The sequence below is a fragment of the Typopeltis vanoorti genome, chromosome 6, assembly GCF_054136105.1.
Source record: "Typopeltis vanoorti isolate ZY-2024b chromosome 6, IOZ_Tvanoo_1.0, whole genome shotgun sequence".
In the NCBI taxonomy this organism is placed as follows: Eukaryota; Metazoa; Arthropoda; class Arachnida; order Uropygi; family Thelyphonidae; genus Typopeltis; species Typopeltis vanoorti.
In genome coordinates, this window is record NC_143554.1 from 97735001 (window position 1) to 97751958 (window position 16958).

General features: G+C 34.7%; 1 protein-coding gene and 1 long non-coding RNA gene across 2 annotated transcripts in view; one reads left to right on the top strand and one right to left on the bottom strand.

Annotated features, from left to right (window-relative positions):
• LOC150105738 (uncharacterized) overlaps positions 1–14961 on the top strand; it is a 177951-nt gene extending 162990 nt beyond the window's left edge. Inside the window, exon 3 of the long non-coding RNA XR_016548497.1 lies at positions 14787–14961. This is a non-coding gene — a long non-coding RNA (uncharacterized LOC150105738). The remainder of the gene's footprint in view (positions 1–14786) is intronic.
• Positions 1–16958, bottom strand: part of LOC150105739 (BBSome complex member BBS7-like) — a 320423-nt gene that overhangs the window by 52529 nt on the left and 250936 nt on the right. The window contains exon 16 of the mRNA XM_090395048.1: positions 16022–16186. Coding sequence (XP_090251174.1) covers positions 16022–16186 — 165 coding nt within the window. The remainder of the gene's footprint in view (positions 1–16021; positions 16187–16958) is intronic.

Genomic DNA, 16958 nt, shown 5'->3' on the forward strand with positions numbered 1-16958 from the left:
AAATAGCTTAAATTGATAGCATCTGTGTGTCAAAAACATGAAAATAACGCTTTTGTGCACTTTTGAAAAAATTGCATTTTAAATAAAGCTGGTATGGGGAAGTCAAAAAAATTTATATGGTATAAGAGAGAAATTAGCCAAAACACTAACTTAGCTATATACAAGACAGTGTTCAAACCAATTTTAACTTCTGGATTTGAGAGCTGGGTTAAAAGTAAAACACTTGACCAAAGACTACAGACCACAGATATGAGGGTCCTGAGAAAGATTAGGGGCATGAACAGATGGCATCAATGGCAAATATCATATTAAAAACGAGGATACTAGGAAAGAACTTGACATTGTCAGCATCCAGGAATGTGTTAGCAGAGCTAATCTCAGGTGGTATGGTCACCTAAACAGAATGGGAGAGGAAAGATTAGCAAAACAAGTGTTCTCTGCCAGGAAAAAGACCAAGATATAGGTGGATTGATACAGTAAAAAGTGCCTTAGAAGACAGAAATATAAGATCTGATAATATTGGAGTCCTGACAGGTAACAGACTGATTTGGAGGAAAATTGCTGATAGGAAGTTAGTAATGATGTAAATATTTCATGTAGTACTATCATATCCTGTATACCCCCTTGAGGGTATATATATCAGGAATTCAATGATGATCACTTGTAACTCAATGTCTTGTGACATGTTGTATGCACTAATAGTGTTATCTGACAATAAGAATGTTCAAAATCTCTTTTCATGTTCCTTGCCAAACATATGTGATTTCATCTTTTTTGCCAAGATTTCAGCAATGCCATAACTTGCTTCTTGAGCTTTGTCAGAAATAGCTCTAATTTTGGTGAATTGTTTAGCCTGGCATGTATGAGTAGTTGTAAGCCTTTTAAAATATTTAATTAGTTTCTCGCATGAACATGAGTGCTTTGATTGAACGTGCTTATCTCTTCAGCTTATCTGGAACTATAGTTAAGTTTTCATGTTACCATAGACAACATACATAGGATATGGCTGCTCTTCTCCAGATGAAATAATCTAGACCAAACATCCTTGCTAACCACACTCTTACACAATTTCCATAGATGGCTCCTAGTTCTTTCCCTTCCAGCCATGTACTGAAATGTACTGAAAAAAGTCTTCAGTGTCAATCCTGTAAAACCCCTTTAATAATGTCTTCTATAATATCTCCCCCTTTTGGCCTATCAGCTAGTTTTTGAAGCTCACAGATCTTCAATCTATTCTCATAGGGAATAGATTGAAGATCTGTGATTTCATAAACCTCCCACAATATTTGTCACTCACCTCTAGATCCTCTCCAGCATTTCTTCGTCCCCCACAAAATCAAGGTAACCAGATCTGTGTGCAGTAGTCCAGATGTGGCCTTATAAAGGGGAACAATAATCTCTCTATATTGGTGTATTCAACCATAATCTGATGTGCTGTTTTGGCTACTGGCTACTTTTGCCCTCTAAACTTCAACTCCCTGTCAACACTCACTCTTAAGTCCCCTGGCCTAACTTCCATTAATATAGTAGACAGCTTGTGATCTCTGTTCCCAAGTGTGTTCTTATGCTTGGCCATATTAAACTGGCAGCCATTTACCTTTATTATACTACCCATCTATTTATGTCATTCTGCAAGTTCTTTACATCACCTTCATTTACTATCGCTTTTCCCAGTTTTACATCATCAGCAAACAACTGAATATTTTCCTATATCATTGATGTACAAATTAAACAACAGAGGACGAAGTACCGAGTCCTGTGGCATACTACTAATAACTGGACTCAACTCCTCCATAAACCGTGATATCTGCCCACCAGCCACCCTGTAATCCAATTCACCAGATTCACATCCATCCCCATTTGCCACAGTTTATGCAACAGAGTTCTATGTGAAATCCTGTCAAATGACTTGCGAAAGTCCAGCAGTATCAGTGAGTAGACATTTCCTTTATCTAGCTCCATTGTCACTTTATCATTAAAAAAAAGTAAGCAAATTACTAAGGTAAGACCTATCCTTCACAAAACCATGTTGTCCCTAATAAAGTATCATATTCCTATCCAAGCAGTCCTGAATTCTTTTTTATCAATTTCTCCAATACCTTAACCATCCTTCTGATTGGTCTATAATTTACTATTCTGTCTTGGAGCCTCCTTTATGCAGTGGGACTATTTTGCCTCCTTTCTACTCCAGTAGCACATTCCTCAGTACCGAGGCTTAAATTAAATAGCTTGGTCAGAGAAGTTGATAATTCCCTTGCACATGGGCATACTTGATCACCTTTCTCTTTATACTCCCTCCACAACTTTTTCTTTGTCACCAACTCCTGCTTAATGATGCCATTAATCGATCTAACTCCTATTGATTTATCCTTCTGACTCTGGGTATACGGTCTGATACTGCTTTGTTGAAACGACCTTTGCCCCCCCCCCCCCCCATGCACCACTAACATCTCTACCCTCTAAATTCTTACGGCATGGCACTGCTGAAAGCTGATGACTCAGCTTGTCACAGTTACCTGCATTGTAATTCCACATATGTCCTTTCTTAACAGAAAATTCTGTTTGTCTGGCAATTTCCCAGATCAAGACAAAACTAGATGTTCACTTTTTTTTTTTTTTAAACACTAGTAAAATTTATTTGTAAACTTCCTATAACAGTACAAAATGTTGAACAATCATATGCGTAACCTAAGAGCAACAGCTCATCCAGGTTACGATATGCATAAAGTTACAAAAATTGATGTAATGCATTTTCATTATATACACATATGTACATTCATATTACATATTATTATAATATAATCACATAATAAAATCGCAGGAGACATGCTAATATGTACAGAGAAAGTCGCATAACAATTAATTATGAACAAAGTAAAACAAAGCAGTTAAATAGCATTTAAATTTTTACGTTTTATACATGAGACAAGATCTTTGAATACAAATATGCTAAAAACCAATAATTTATACAATTATTTTGAACAGAGCTTCCTCATTTCTGTGGGAAAATAAATACTCTTTGATAGAGTTTTGTATTTGTTTGGGTTAGTTTCATTTCTTATTATTAAAGGTAGTGTGTTGAATACTTTTGGCGATAAATAAGTATAATGTTTGTGTATTGCTTCTTTATTTGCTTTTGGAACTATATATTTTAGGCCATTGTGTCTACTAAGGAAAGCATCTTGTTTGATATTTACATATTTGTTGTTGTTTTTTATGAATAATAGTACCCTATAGACATATAAATATCTAAGGGATAGTATGTTTAGTATGATGTATTTAATACACATTGCAGTATCCTTATATTTGTTTCTAGTTAAGATTTTAATTACTTTATTCTGAGTGGAGACTAAAGGTTTCAGCACAGTGCAATAGATTCCTCCCCAACTTAATATACCATATTGTAGTGTGCTTTGAATCTAGGCAGAATATAATATTTTTAACATATTTAAATTTAAGAGTCTGTTTAACATAATCCTTACTTTATTAATGGCATCGGTAATATGCGGTTTCCAGCTTAAATTACTATCAGTTTTTAATCCCAAGTTATTACACTAACTTTTTCTATTTTCTCGCAGTTGCAATTTGAATTGATCCTGCAATTCCAAGCATGCAAAATTAATTGTGCAGTGAAGTTCATTTTGCCAGTTGTATTTCACAAGTTAAAATTTACATATTTAGTTTTTGAGACATTCAGACTGAGTTTGACTGGAACCAATTTGTTACTTTCAAAAGATCAGCATTCACGATGGTTTTCATTTGTTCGGCTGTATCAGTAGAGAAAATTAGTACTGTATCATCTGCAAAAGTATTAATTTTACTGTTTAGTTTAAAATTGCAGAAGTCATTGATAAAAATATTAAATAAAATTGGTTCCAAGACAGATTCTTGTGGTACATCGCAGTCTATTGTTTTGGAGCTACTGTAGTAGTTGTTTATTTTTACAATTGTGATCTGGCATTTAAGTAATTTTTGAACCACATTAAGGCAGACCTCGTATTCCTATGACTTCTAATTTTTTTAATAAAATTTCATGTGATACAGAGTCAAAAGCTTTGTGTATATCTACAAATACTGCTAATGTTAGTTTATGTTCATCAAGGGAGTATAAATTGTGTTTGTGGAGTTCAGTAAAGCATGTTCTGTGCTCAACTTTTGCCTAAACCCAAATTGATTCTTTGAAAAGAAGTTGTTTTTGTCCAAAAATTTCACGAGTCTAATTTTTACCAATTTCTCTAATATTTTCGAAAAGACCGGTAGAATTGAGTCGGTCTGTAATTTTTCAAGTTATTTTTGTTTCCCTTTTTGTAAATAGGTACAACTACGGCTTTCTTAAAATCTGATGGAAACTTACCTGTCATCAGTGATAAGTTAAAAATGTACATTAGGGGTTCCATAATGTACATTTGGCATTGTTTCACAATGCTTGTGTTAATACCATCATATCCTGAAGTTTTGGTTGTTTTTAGGCTAGCTATAACACTTTTGATTTCGTTTTCACAAGTGGGGAAAAGATATATCAAGTTATCAAGTCTCATGAGCGTGCAATTCTAAGGGGTGGGTTTAGCATTTTTCAGAATGCTTTCACTAACCATGGCAAAATGGTTAGTGAATTCTTCAGCAAATCCTCTGTCTCCATTTTCTCTATCCCTAACGATATCTTTACGTATGGGAGGATTTTGTTTGTGTGTATCTTTCCTGATTAATTTATTCACAAACTTCCATTGTTTTCTGGGGTTTCCTTGACATTTTAGGAATTCAATTCTGTAGTATTTGTTTTTACTTTATTTTAATTTATGATGTATTAGATTTCTATAGTATTTGAAACTGTGTAATATTGATTGTGTGGGTATTTTTTAAACTTTTTATACACTTTATCTCTAATTTTTATGTAGTGTCTGATTTCCTGTGTAATCCAGGGCTTTGTTTCTTTCATTTTGTCCATTATTTTAACTTTAATCGAGTCTTGTATTTTATTGTTCAATATTACAATAAATTTATGATACGAGGTATCAATATTTGTTTCCATTGTTATATCTTCCCAGGAGACAGTGCTCAAGTTACGTTTCAATACTCTGGAGTCAATTGTTGTGTAGGAAATGTTTTCGGTTGTACTATCTCTGTGCTGTACATGCAAATGCTTTAATACCAAATGGAAAGTGATCCGCGAGAGGTTGGTGAAGAAATGCTGCTTGAATTTTGTTTCCACTTAAAGTTCTCCCGAATACATGATCTAGACATGTTCTACCACCATTGGATTCTCTCGTGGGGGACATTAATATATTGTTTGAATCCATGCATGGCAAGTAGATCTAGATAATCTTGAGAGGATCCGCTATTCCTCAGCAAGTCAATATTCATATCCCCAATTATGAGAACATTGTCACTTCTGATCTCTATACATAATAAATAACGGAAAAACTCACGTAGAAATATTATTTAATAGTATAATTTTCGCCTGTGTGTCACAGGCATCTTCAGTACAATTAGGTACAAAAATTAAACATTAACTGACAATTCCAAAAAGCGCCACCTAAGTAGCTGGTGTAAGATAACTAAAAAGGTCAATAACTTTCCTAAAAAAAAAAAAAAAAAAAAAAAAAAATTAATACAATAAAAAGTTAGGAAAGATTAGCTGATTTGTAAAGTACTATCTCCCATAAAGGGGATAGACGTAAGCCGTCGGATCTGTTTAAGTTAGGAGAATGAAGTAGAGTTTCACATGCTTCTTTATAAAGGCATTCCATGAGAAACTGACTTTTGTGAAGAACTCTTGTCTTTCTCCAATGAACTCTGTGTCTAGTGAAGATGGCATGTTCTGCAAGTCCAGACTTTTCAGGTTTAAAGTATTCAATATAAGATTGGTGTTCTTCTAGCCGAATGGAGGCAGATCTTCCCGTTTGTCCGAAATAACATAATCCACAAGAGCACGGAATCTGGTAGACACCTGGATGATTAAGATGTGGAAGCTTGTCCTTTGGAGAAGCGAGAAAGGTGGAGATTTTTCTAAACGGTCGAAAGGCAACAAAAATATTCAGTGGTTTTAAAATTTTTGCTTTTTGGAATTGTCAGTTAATGTTTAATTTTTGTGCCTAATTGTACTGAAGATGCCTGTGACACACAGGCGAAAATTATACTATTAAATAATATTTCTACGTGAGTTTTTCCGTTATTTATTATGTATAGTTATGTCTACTCACGGTTTACCTCTTTTAAAACTTACTTCTGATCTCATCTAGACTACACTCGAGGTCTTGTATAAAGTTGGACTCTGTGTAACAATGCGATCTATATACAGCCATTATATATATATATATATATATGATGTTCTAAATATAAATTGACATTTTCAGCTGTTTTCATTTTTATGTTAGTAATGTTATTAACAGATATGGAATTTCGGATAAAGATAATTACTCCTCCAAATTTGTTATAATTTCTACATTGATAATCATTTTCAAATCCGCTTAATTGGTACAAATCAATTTCTTCGTCTTTAACCCAGATTTTTGTTAATATCAGAACATCTAGCCGATAGTTTAAATTGTCTAATAGTAATTCAGTGTGCTCTAATTTATCTTGAATACTTATATTTATATGCAAAATTTTCAAGGTACTTACAGTGTCTGAGGATAAAAAGGTTCTTAATTCTACTGAATCATGACAAATTACACATTTATGAAAAGTGACATCACAGTTATGATTCTCGTCTGTCATTGTTGTTCGTAATTAGTTATTATTCTCGCTTTTTCTCGGAGTTTAGACAAGTCTTCTTCGCTTCTGATTCACCATATTTTAGATGTATTGTCTCTTCTCATGAAAAGATTGCCCTGTTTGACCCAGAGATATTTGTAGTTGACTTCTTCTTTACATTTCTTGGCAATAAATAGTAGGTGTTTTAAGTTTTCAGTCAAGTACTGATTTAAATACACTCTACTATCCTTATAACTGTCACATATATCAGTTGTACTTAGTCTATATTTGATACTTTTGTTTCCGTCCAGCCATTTGTCTCCGATTGTTTTACTTTTAAATTTTATAATGATAAGCATTGGTCTGTTTTTCTACCCACTAGGAACACGATGTATAGCCTCAATATCATCTTCATTATAGCTGATCTTGATTTTACATGCAATTTTCTTAGCTATTTCATGCACATCTTCAGGTGACACATGAGGAACACCAATAATTTCTAGGTTTGAGCTAATTGCCTGTTCATCCATTGTTTCATGAATTATTTTCAGCTCCCTACGCAGCTCCATATTTGCATTTTCTAGTTCCTTAACTTCTTGTGTTAGGCCAGCAATGATACTCAGAAAGTCATCTTTTTGTTCGAGGTATATTCAGTCGAATTTCTTAGTCGTTGACGTTTTTTTTAATTCTTTTATTAATTCCATTATACATATATTGTCTGCATTACTAATCTCTGAATGCATGAGTCATCGCCCCTGGGAGAAGTTGCTGGCGGGTGTTGGCAAGCACTGGACTGGCGTCTGTCGTGTAACAAAGAGTTAAAACACTGAGTAGGTCTTTGTTGTTTGCCAAATTTGCAAGAAGCACAATAAAAATGATAGCTACTTTTGCACTTATCCGCACACTTCATAATAGATGTATGTCTTTGCAAACTTTGCAGCAGATTCCCATTATGTTAGAGTTTAGTGCTAAACATTAAACCAATTTGTTCTAGGTACTCACCTTGTATACTAGCCCAATGGCGACCGTTGAATAACAGCAGGTTGGATAGGCAATTTTTTAAAACTACTTGCAGAGGTTAACTTTTATAGAGCTGAGCGTTACAGGCTACACTTCAAGAATTACAATAACACATTTTTTAAATAGAATACTAATTAAAACGTTGTTTACTATGGAGCACTGTTTCACAGAACTATTTTCCCCGAGTGGAGGAAGCACAACAACTAGATTGGTTACTGTTAAGTTCTCTGATGCTATGACCAGATCTAGCATTCTCAAATCTCGTGCCCCTCAATTGACCATCTCTCCTCCCACAGTCAAAATCATCCATACTAATTACTCAATCTGCACTCATCATGCTAATTTACAATGCATGCCAACTACATTCTCCCTTATACCCCTTAGATTATAGAAGCAACCAATTATATATTTTTCATCCTGTTGGCCTCTAGATAGCCTCAAATGCACTGCTTCTGTTATCATTAGCAAAAACTCCTCCTCCTCTATCCTCTTTGAAGACACTATATATATTCTGTGCATTCTATTCCTATGAACTGTATCATCCACAATATCAATCAAGTCTCACTAATACCTATAACTTTTGGCCAAGCTGAGCTAACCAATGTCAAAAATCCTCACCCTTATACCAAATAATTCTAGTATTAATACGTAAACCATAATACTCTTTTCATCCAACAACATCCCTTACAAAAGGTGTAAACCTTGTGTTGCATAGCCTACTAAAGTTAAGAACCTGGGAACCAACATTCAGTATCATGTGATTACTCTCCCACTTACTAACCTCTGCGTTACCTGGACCAACACTCATCTGCATCCCCTCTCATAAATATTCTAGTTTCTCTGACTCTGCACTTTTGAACCCTCAATAAACAGTACTTTCTGAAGACACCTGACCCCAAAATCTATTCAAATGCAAGAGCCATTCTACTTTATATAAATTCTTCCTTACATTCACAAACTTTGTACCATTCCTCCTATACAATCTACACACTAACTCATAGTTCTCCATCTCAGTTCATCTCTATCATACTGTGGCAACAGACTTGCAATGTTTACTTTCTCACTCTTCTTTTTTGCTTTACCAGCAACTTATTCTTCCTTCCTCAATCCATGTGTGGTGAATTCACATGTATACAATGCCAACCAGATTAGTTTCATCACATCACATCACTTGTAAAGAATCTTTGTTTTGGCATTATTATTACAATATGAATTTTGTAAAAATCCTTAATTGCAATTACAAGAAATGAAAGATGCTTGAAAGAACAATAAATATACTTTAAGACCAAATCTAAACTGCACCTTTTTTTTTATACTAGAACTAACATGCACAACCATTTCTTGAACAGGTTGTAGTCTTTGTAACTTTGGAAAACACATGAGAAATGCTATTCTAAAGAACAGAGAAGGATGACACGTAGTTATAAGATGGACTGTGAATAGATAATTTTGCAGATCTAAAGGAAGAAGTGAATGGAACAAACTAAATGAAAGTCTGTGAAAGAGAGGAGTCATCCATTTAAGTAATTTTAGGAAAGTTTTTGGTGCACCATCCCAAATGTTGAGAACAGTATTCTAAGGTTGGATGAATTTAGGGTAGCAGTTGTGCAGATGAGAAATTACTTTCTACTCCTTGCTGGATTCTTTGATGTACTGATTTAATCTTTTGAAGAAAATATAAAATTGTGCTAAAGAAATGAAGCATTACAATGTACAAAATCATAGTTTTATTGTTAAATAAGTGTTTAAATAAATGGCTTTCTTCAACTTGAAGTAGAAAATCTCCTTTCGACCCAAAGGTAGTGTCTGTGCATATATCCACTCTGATATACCTTGTCAGAGAGAGCACTCAACCTAGAATCACCCAACTTTGACCTTCTTTGGATGAAAATCTCCCTTTCCCCATTCAGTCAAATTCATTTCTGTCTCTATTGCTCCCCTAATGCCACCAACCACTCTGAGCTCTTTAATTCCCTCTCCTTAAAAATTGATTTTCTCCAGTCCCACTTCTCTAACAGTGGAATCATCCTCCTAGAAGATTTTAATGTCCACAACACCAATTGGTTTTCTTCCACCAGTTGTACAGATTTAGCGGGCAAAGATGCTGAAACATTTTTCATCACCAATGACCTTACACAAATTGTTCACATGCCAACCAGAATACTAGATAACGTGGTTGGCACGTGCACCCAAACACTCTAGATCTCTTCCTCACCAATGAACTTTCCAAATACACAGTGAATGTAATGGTTCCCCCCACTAGGTAATTCTGACCACAATATAGTGCTCATTTCCTTCCCCATGCAACGATGTTTACACAGCCACTCCCATGCAAGAGTAGTCTAGCATTATAACAGTATCAAGTGGGACAGCCTCCAGACTTCTATGCCTCATTCCCATGGTTGGAATGGTTCATATTAAAAATGAAACGGTCTTTCATTTTTAATATGATTCGTTTCCGGCCTTCCAACCCATATGTTTATATGCAACGAACATATCACCAAAGTAATCTTTACTGGCATGGAAACATACATTCCCCACACTACTCTGAACTGCCGTCCCCTAACTAAACCCTGGTTCTCCAAAAGATGTGCCAAGGCTTACAAATAAAAAATCAAGCATACTGCAACTAGCTCATATCAAGAACTCCATCTTCCTTTAGTGTTTATACTTGAATGCTTCCAAACAGTTTGAAAGAGCAAAAAGCAGGAAACTTTCATCCTGTCCAAATGGCAGCCGAGCCTTTTGGTCTCTTGCCAAAGCAATTGGTCATAACTTTTGCTCAACACTATTCCCACTCCTATCATACCCAGATGGCTCTATTGCATCATCACCCACAGAAAAAGCCAATCTCCTCGCTTCACACTTTGCCTCCAATGCATGCATAACTGACGATTTAACCCCCCCCCCCCCAAAAACCATTCCAGATGGCAATATAAAATGCCCCTGATATCGTTTTGCCAGAAAGAGAGCTGAAAAATAGACTCAAAAAAGTCTCCTCGTCCTGATGGCATTTCTCCAATTGTCCTGATGGGTTGTGCACAGAACTGACTCCTATCCCTATGTCACCTGTATATACTCTCTTACTCCACTGGTATCTATCCCACAGCCTATATTCAAACCCATTCCAAAAAGGGCAACAAATCACTGCCATCTAACTATTGCCCTATTTTACTCACCTCAGTCCTATCTAAAGTAATGGAGAGAACCATCAATATCCAGCTTCTACACTACCTCAAAGGCACCCAGCTAATAAATGACCACCAGTATAGATTCTGTCACTGCAATCAATAGATCTACTCACATATACCATCCACTCCAAAAGCTTTGAAGATATCAAGTGCAACCACTTGAGATTCACCAAACTTCTCCATGGAAAAGTTTGGTGAATCTCAAGTGGTTGCACTTGATATCTCGAAAGCTTTTGATCAGGTCTGGCACAAATGCTTACTAAGCAAACTCCTATCATTTAGCCAATCTCAGGACCTCTAAGGTCCTGAGATTGTGCTATTATCTGCCAACCCAATACATAGGTTGGCAGATAATAGCACATCTTTTGCTCAAGCACACTGCACTCCTCCCTTTCAGTTGATAAAAACCTTACTTTACACAAATCACCTCAACCTACAAAACATCAACCACCACTGCCTTCAATTCTGATCTGATAACATGTCAATTTCAATGCCAGTAAAACCCAGTTCTATCTTATTTCTTACAAAAAAAAGAACCATTTTCTCCCAGTATTATTTTTGAAAATACTCAAATTTCCAGGCAAGATGAGATTTCTCTTCTTGGAATCACCCTGACATCAAGCCTCTCCTGGCATAAACATATCACAATCATTGCATCCTAAGCTTCTAAAAAACTAGGATTTCTCTTTTGCTCAAGACATCATTTCACCTCTGAACAGCTGTTAATCTTATACAAATCACAAATCAGCCCAGCTATCGAATACTGCTCTCACATTTGGAGTGAGACTCCTAAAAGCTCCCTCAAAATGCTTGACTGAATACAGAGGAAGGCAATCAGATTGATTAATAACCCATCTCTTACCAACTCGTTCATTCCAATTTTGCACAGGTTTTTGGTTTCTACATTATGTGTATTCTATAAATATTTCATTGGCAAATGTTTGTTCATCTGAAATAGCATCAATAATTTCCCCCATTCAGTATTAAGTCCACTGGAACATGTGCAGCTTCCCCTAACATCCCTTTACAGTATACTTTGAAACCCACAGAACAAGTTTCTTTTCCTCCTACTTCTGTATTGTGAAACCGTCTTTCCCCTGATGTATTTCCCAAGGAATATAATATACAGTCCTTTAAAATCAAACGTAAACAAGTTTCTTCTTTCCCAACCCACTACCTATAAAGGGGACTAACGTACTATAGGTTGATTAACCAACCTCTAATGTATGGCATATGACAAGGGGGGAGGCCAAGAAAAAGGCTGTTCAAAATGCTTATTGAGCATTTTGAACAGCCTTTATAGACAAATATAGACAAAGTATTGCTCAAAATGCTTATTGAGCAATACTTTGTCTATATTTGAGTTGTAAATTAGCAGTTAAACCTGAAGTAGGTATGGGAATACAGTTTGATGTTAAATCAGATTAAAACAAAGATGCACAATATCAAAATTGGAGATGCAAACCTCAGCAGTTTACTTTATGCAATTGATATTATACTTCTAAATAAATCCTGTAAAAGTCTGCAGGATTCCCTGACTAAATTGAATAACTGCTGTAATAAATTTGGTATGAAAATCAGCTTAAAAATAATTTAATGCAGTTGATATTTTCAATATCAACTGCATCCTGAATGGAGAACCTATAGAACAAGTAAAACATTTTAGCAATTTAGCAAATTAAATATGGAAACAGACAATAAAACAGCAAAGCTGGTCAAGTGAAAGTCAGCTGAATAAATTTATATTGAATAAGACTGAAATTAGTCCAAACACTAAACTAGCTGTATATATAACAGTGGAGATGAATTCTGAAAAAGATGAGAAGAGTGAACAGATGGCATCAATGGCAATATAAAAGTATCATGTTAAAAATGAGGATATTTGGAAAGAACTTGACATTGTTAGCACATAGTGATCATACTATGGTCACTTAAATAGAATGGGAGATAAATCCAGAGGAAGACCAAGATCCTGGTCGATTGATACGGTAATAAGTGCCTTAGAAGAGAGAAATATAAGATCCGATAATATTGGAGTCTTGTGAATAGGATATTAGTAATGATGTAACTCATATAATACTATGCCCCCCCCCCACGAGGATACATGTCAGGAATTATACTGAAGATTAGAAATATGTACTTAAAAGTAATAAATATAGAATTGTAAAAACATATGGCATAAAACTCCTACTATGTATCCTCAAAGTGTGTAAAGGATATGGCTGTGTTACAACTTGAAAAGTTTTATAACTTCTAACTGCACCAATCCACCTAGATGTTGGTCTTCTCCCAAGTCTTTTTCCTGCCTTGCTGGCATCAAATTTCTACTTTGCTAGTCCTTACTCATTCTGAATGCTAATAACATCAAGTTTCTTTCTAATCTTTCATTTTTAATATGATTCTGCTGTTGATGCCATCTATTCACCTTCCTTAATTTTCTCTGAATTCTCATATGTGTAGTCTCTGTTCTTTGATCAAATGTTTTATTTCTAACCGGGTCTGAGATCCATAATGTAAAACTGGTTTGAACACTGTATATAGCTGTTTAATGTTTTAACTAATTTCTCTCTTATTCAGTTGATTGCATACCAACTTTGCTTATTCTGTTGTCTGTTTCCATAATGCTAGCTTGGTTGGCTGAGTGAACAGTATACCTCCTCTCCAACAGAATGTGAGTTTGAATCCCACCATCAGCATGGATGTTAGCAATTGTTTGTACTAATTCTGTTCAAAGGATCCACAACCTTACTATTTCTTCTCCCAGCAGAGACTTCACTCCCCAAACCCCATCAGGTACTAGAGTGACCATCCGGTGTCAAATTGGAGACATCAAATTTGGGGTGGAGGAAAAACCTGTTTATTTTGCCATCTTCGCTAAAAATTGTGCCTAAATAGCCGAAATGTTTTACTTGCTCTATAGGTTCTCCAATCAAGATGCAACTTCTGCTTTCAATGTTCTTGTCTATTTTCATAATAAATTTGTTAGAGCAATAATTTAGTTAAGGAATCCTGCAGACAGTATTTATTTAAGAGTATAACATCATCTTACAGAAAAAATCCTGAAAAAAAAATGAAGATGATTTGGGTGATTCAACTGTCAAGGCCATCTTTAACCAATGCCTTAAACACTGATCTCCTTGCCATTATAAAAGGAACTGAGGATAACCTTATGTTTTAATTCTCAGTGGTACTAAGAATAAAAGCATCTGATTGCACTGCTACTTTAGAAGATAAAAATAGTCAATACGGAGGTAGAGGATTTCCCCCCCCCCCCCCAAAAAAAAACCCTCAGGTTTTTCATACCTCAGAACAGGCAAACTGGCCCAGCGAACACACACATGGATCTAGAGTCAAAATGCATACTTAAATACCCCCCCCCTCTACCTCTGCATTAGACAGGATAATTCACCTTTGGTCGAAAAGACCAGATAGAGGTTCCTCACTGCAGAGCACAACCTCAACTGGTCCTGGGGGGAACCCCACACTACCAACAAACAACATCATGGATGGTGAATGGTAGTTGATGTCAACCAGGACAAAATTAATCCAAAATGACTACATTATGCAAACAGATTACAAGCTTTTGTTTCTGACTAAAATATTCCCATGCTTTTATCAAATAAAAAGCAGATATTATCTTTTTTTATTAATCTAATTAATGGCTTTTCATTAAAATCATTGTCCTGCTTATTTATAGATTTTTGAAGCATTCTGAAGTACCATTCCCTTTACTTTAAACAGTTGTATTTCATACACAGTTGCCTTTCCTTTTTGAAGAATTTATATTCTATGCATTTACTGCTATTTAACAGTTTCCAACGTATGTATATAGATTCCAGTTAGGCAAATGTTATCAAGCAATCATATATCTCTTTCTTTTAGAAACTTTTATAATTCTCTAACTCAAACTGGTTTGAAATTGTCATCAATTCCAGGAGTGGTTCCTCCCTAGAAGCCACTCTTTTGATGGACAACCCTGAAGATTACTTCAAACTGCTTCAGTACTTCTAACTCAACACTTTTGAAGGATCACCAATATAGCTTGAAGTTATGAGAAATAAATTCATTTCTTCTACATGCAATAAGAATTATTTTCATAACTTAAAAATATTATTTATAACTCTGTATTTATAATAAACAAGCCAATTAACTTAGAGAAGAAACTATATATACATTTCAGTTGTTGACAGAGAATTATGTATGCTAGCAAGATGCTAGATAACAAATAAAATGTTCTTTGTAATGTATTTTTGTTTTGTTTTTTGTAGCTCAGTAACAAAAATTTGAATACCTGTAATACAGTTATTTCAGTGCATGTTAAAGGAATATATGTATGAAAATATTTTTGTAACAACGATATTTACAGTATATTTAATCTATAAGCATCAGTGTAGAATGTAGTTCCTGCATGGTTAAATGAATGGAATATGAAATTCATCCCAAATCATAATTATCTGACTAGTGAAAATGCACCTTGTGTTCATATTAGAAATTAATGGTTAATTTTTATTGTTTAACAAACTAAAAAAAGGTTTTGCATTTACCTGTGCAGTATAAATGGCCTGTAAAAAAATATTCAGTGGTACTGGCATTTGGAAAATGCAGGTGCAATAAAAATAACAAATTGCTGCTGAAAAGTCTGAGATCAACCTTGAAAGGCAAGAAATGGTTTAAATAATGAAAAAGGGAAAATCCAGGGAAGAATCCCCCCCCCCCCAGAGTAACTTAAATGGTCAGTAAGGTGCATTAGATATGCACATTCAAATTAAAATTATGTGTACCTAGAGATAAACTGAAAAGCATGCAATCTTTAATTTTCAGAGAAGGAGGAGTGAGGCAACTCTCTATTTCAGATTTCCTAATTAATAAGTTTATCCCTTAGTACTTCAATGGTTGCTATTTTTTTTTTCTTTCTCAATTTGTACATTAAAATCTGTAAATATACTGGGATTCATATTAAAAATAAAGAAATATAGACGTTAACAATTTTTCTTGACTTACACATAGTGGTTACTATTACTGTACTAATTAATTATAAATAATTTCAAAAGCATTAGTTTTAGAGTGTCATAAACACAATTATTAAGACTGCATTCTTATTTAATTATTTTTCTTACTTGTAACTGCAATAGAGAACTGTGTCGAGAAAAGTAGACACAAAGTAGAATGTAGCACACTCTCCTGCTGGTGTACGATCAGGTACTTCTGGGAGACAAAATACAATCCAAGCATGCATTTCTCCTAAACTAAACAAACCTCTCAGAGTAAGAATATTTAGAGGTCTAAAAAGAAAGAAAAAATATTAAGCATTTATGCATAAAAACAATTTAAAAAAAATATGAAAACTCTTAGAAGATAGTGCCATTGTAATCTTACAGTATCATCTATTTTCCTACATAAAAGAAACATTTAATAAAATTACCATTTCAGTAGCAGCTGCCATAGAAGAGATACAGGGAGGCCCATAAGTCATGGAACATGTAGAAAGGGCCTGTCTTTGTGAAGCAACTGCATAAATTTTTTAACATTACCAGATTTTTTTTTTTTATTAGTTATGAAAAACTACATCATGTAAATATCTTCCATTTTCAGCTTCACAAAGACCAGGCCCTTTCTACAGAATGTTCCTTGACTTAGGATTTACCCTGTATATTATACATGATAGTTAAAAAAATATAACATACAGAATAATATTACAGGACATTTGAGATGGAAATGAAATAATATTCATATTTATGTCTTCTGATATGCTATATACACATCTTAGTAGCTCTAGCTATGTTATTTGCTATTTTATTCTGTCATTTTGGAGAACAAGGGCTGGGACATCCTGGTTGATATATCATGTAATTTTATCCCTTAGTTCATCAAAGTTTCAAGGCTGGTCATGGTGGAATACCCATTCCTTCAACATATCCCAAACGAAGGCATCAAGTGATGTGAGATCAGGGGAATGTGAAGGATATGTGAATTCTGTGAACCTTGAAATGAGCCTCCTGGGTAAGTATTCTGATAAACAGGCTCGAGAACCAAGTGATGTGTGCCTGAAATGGA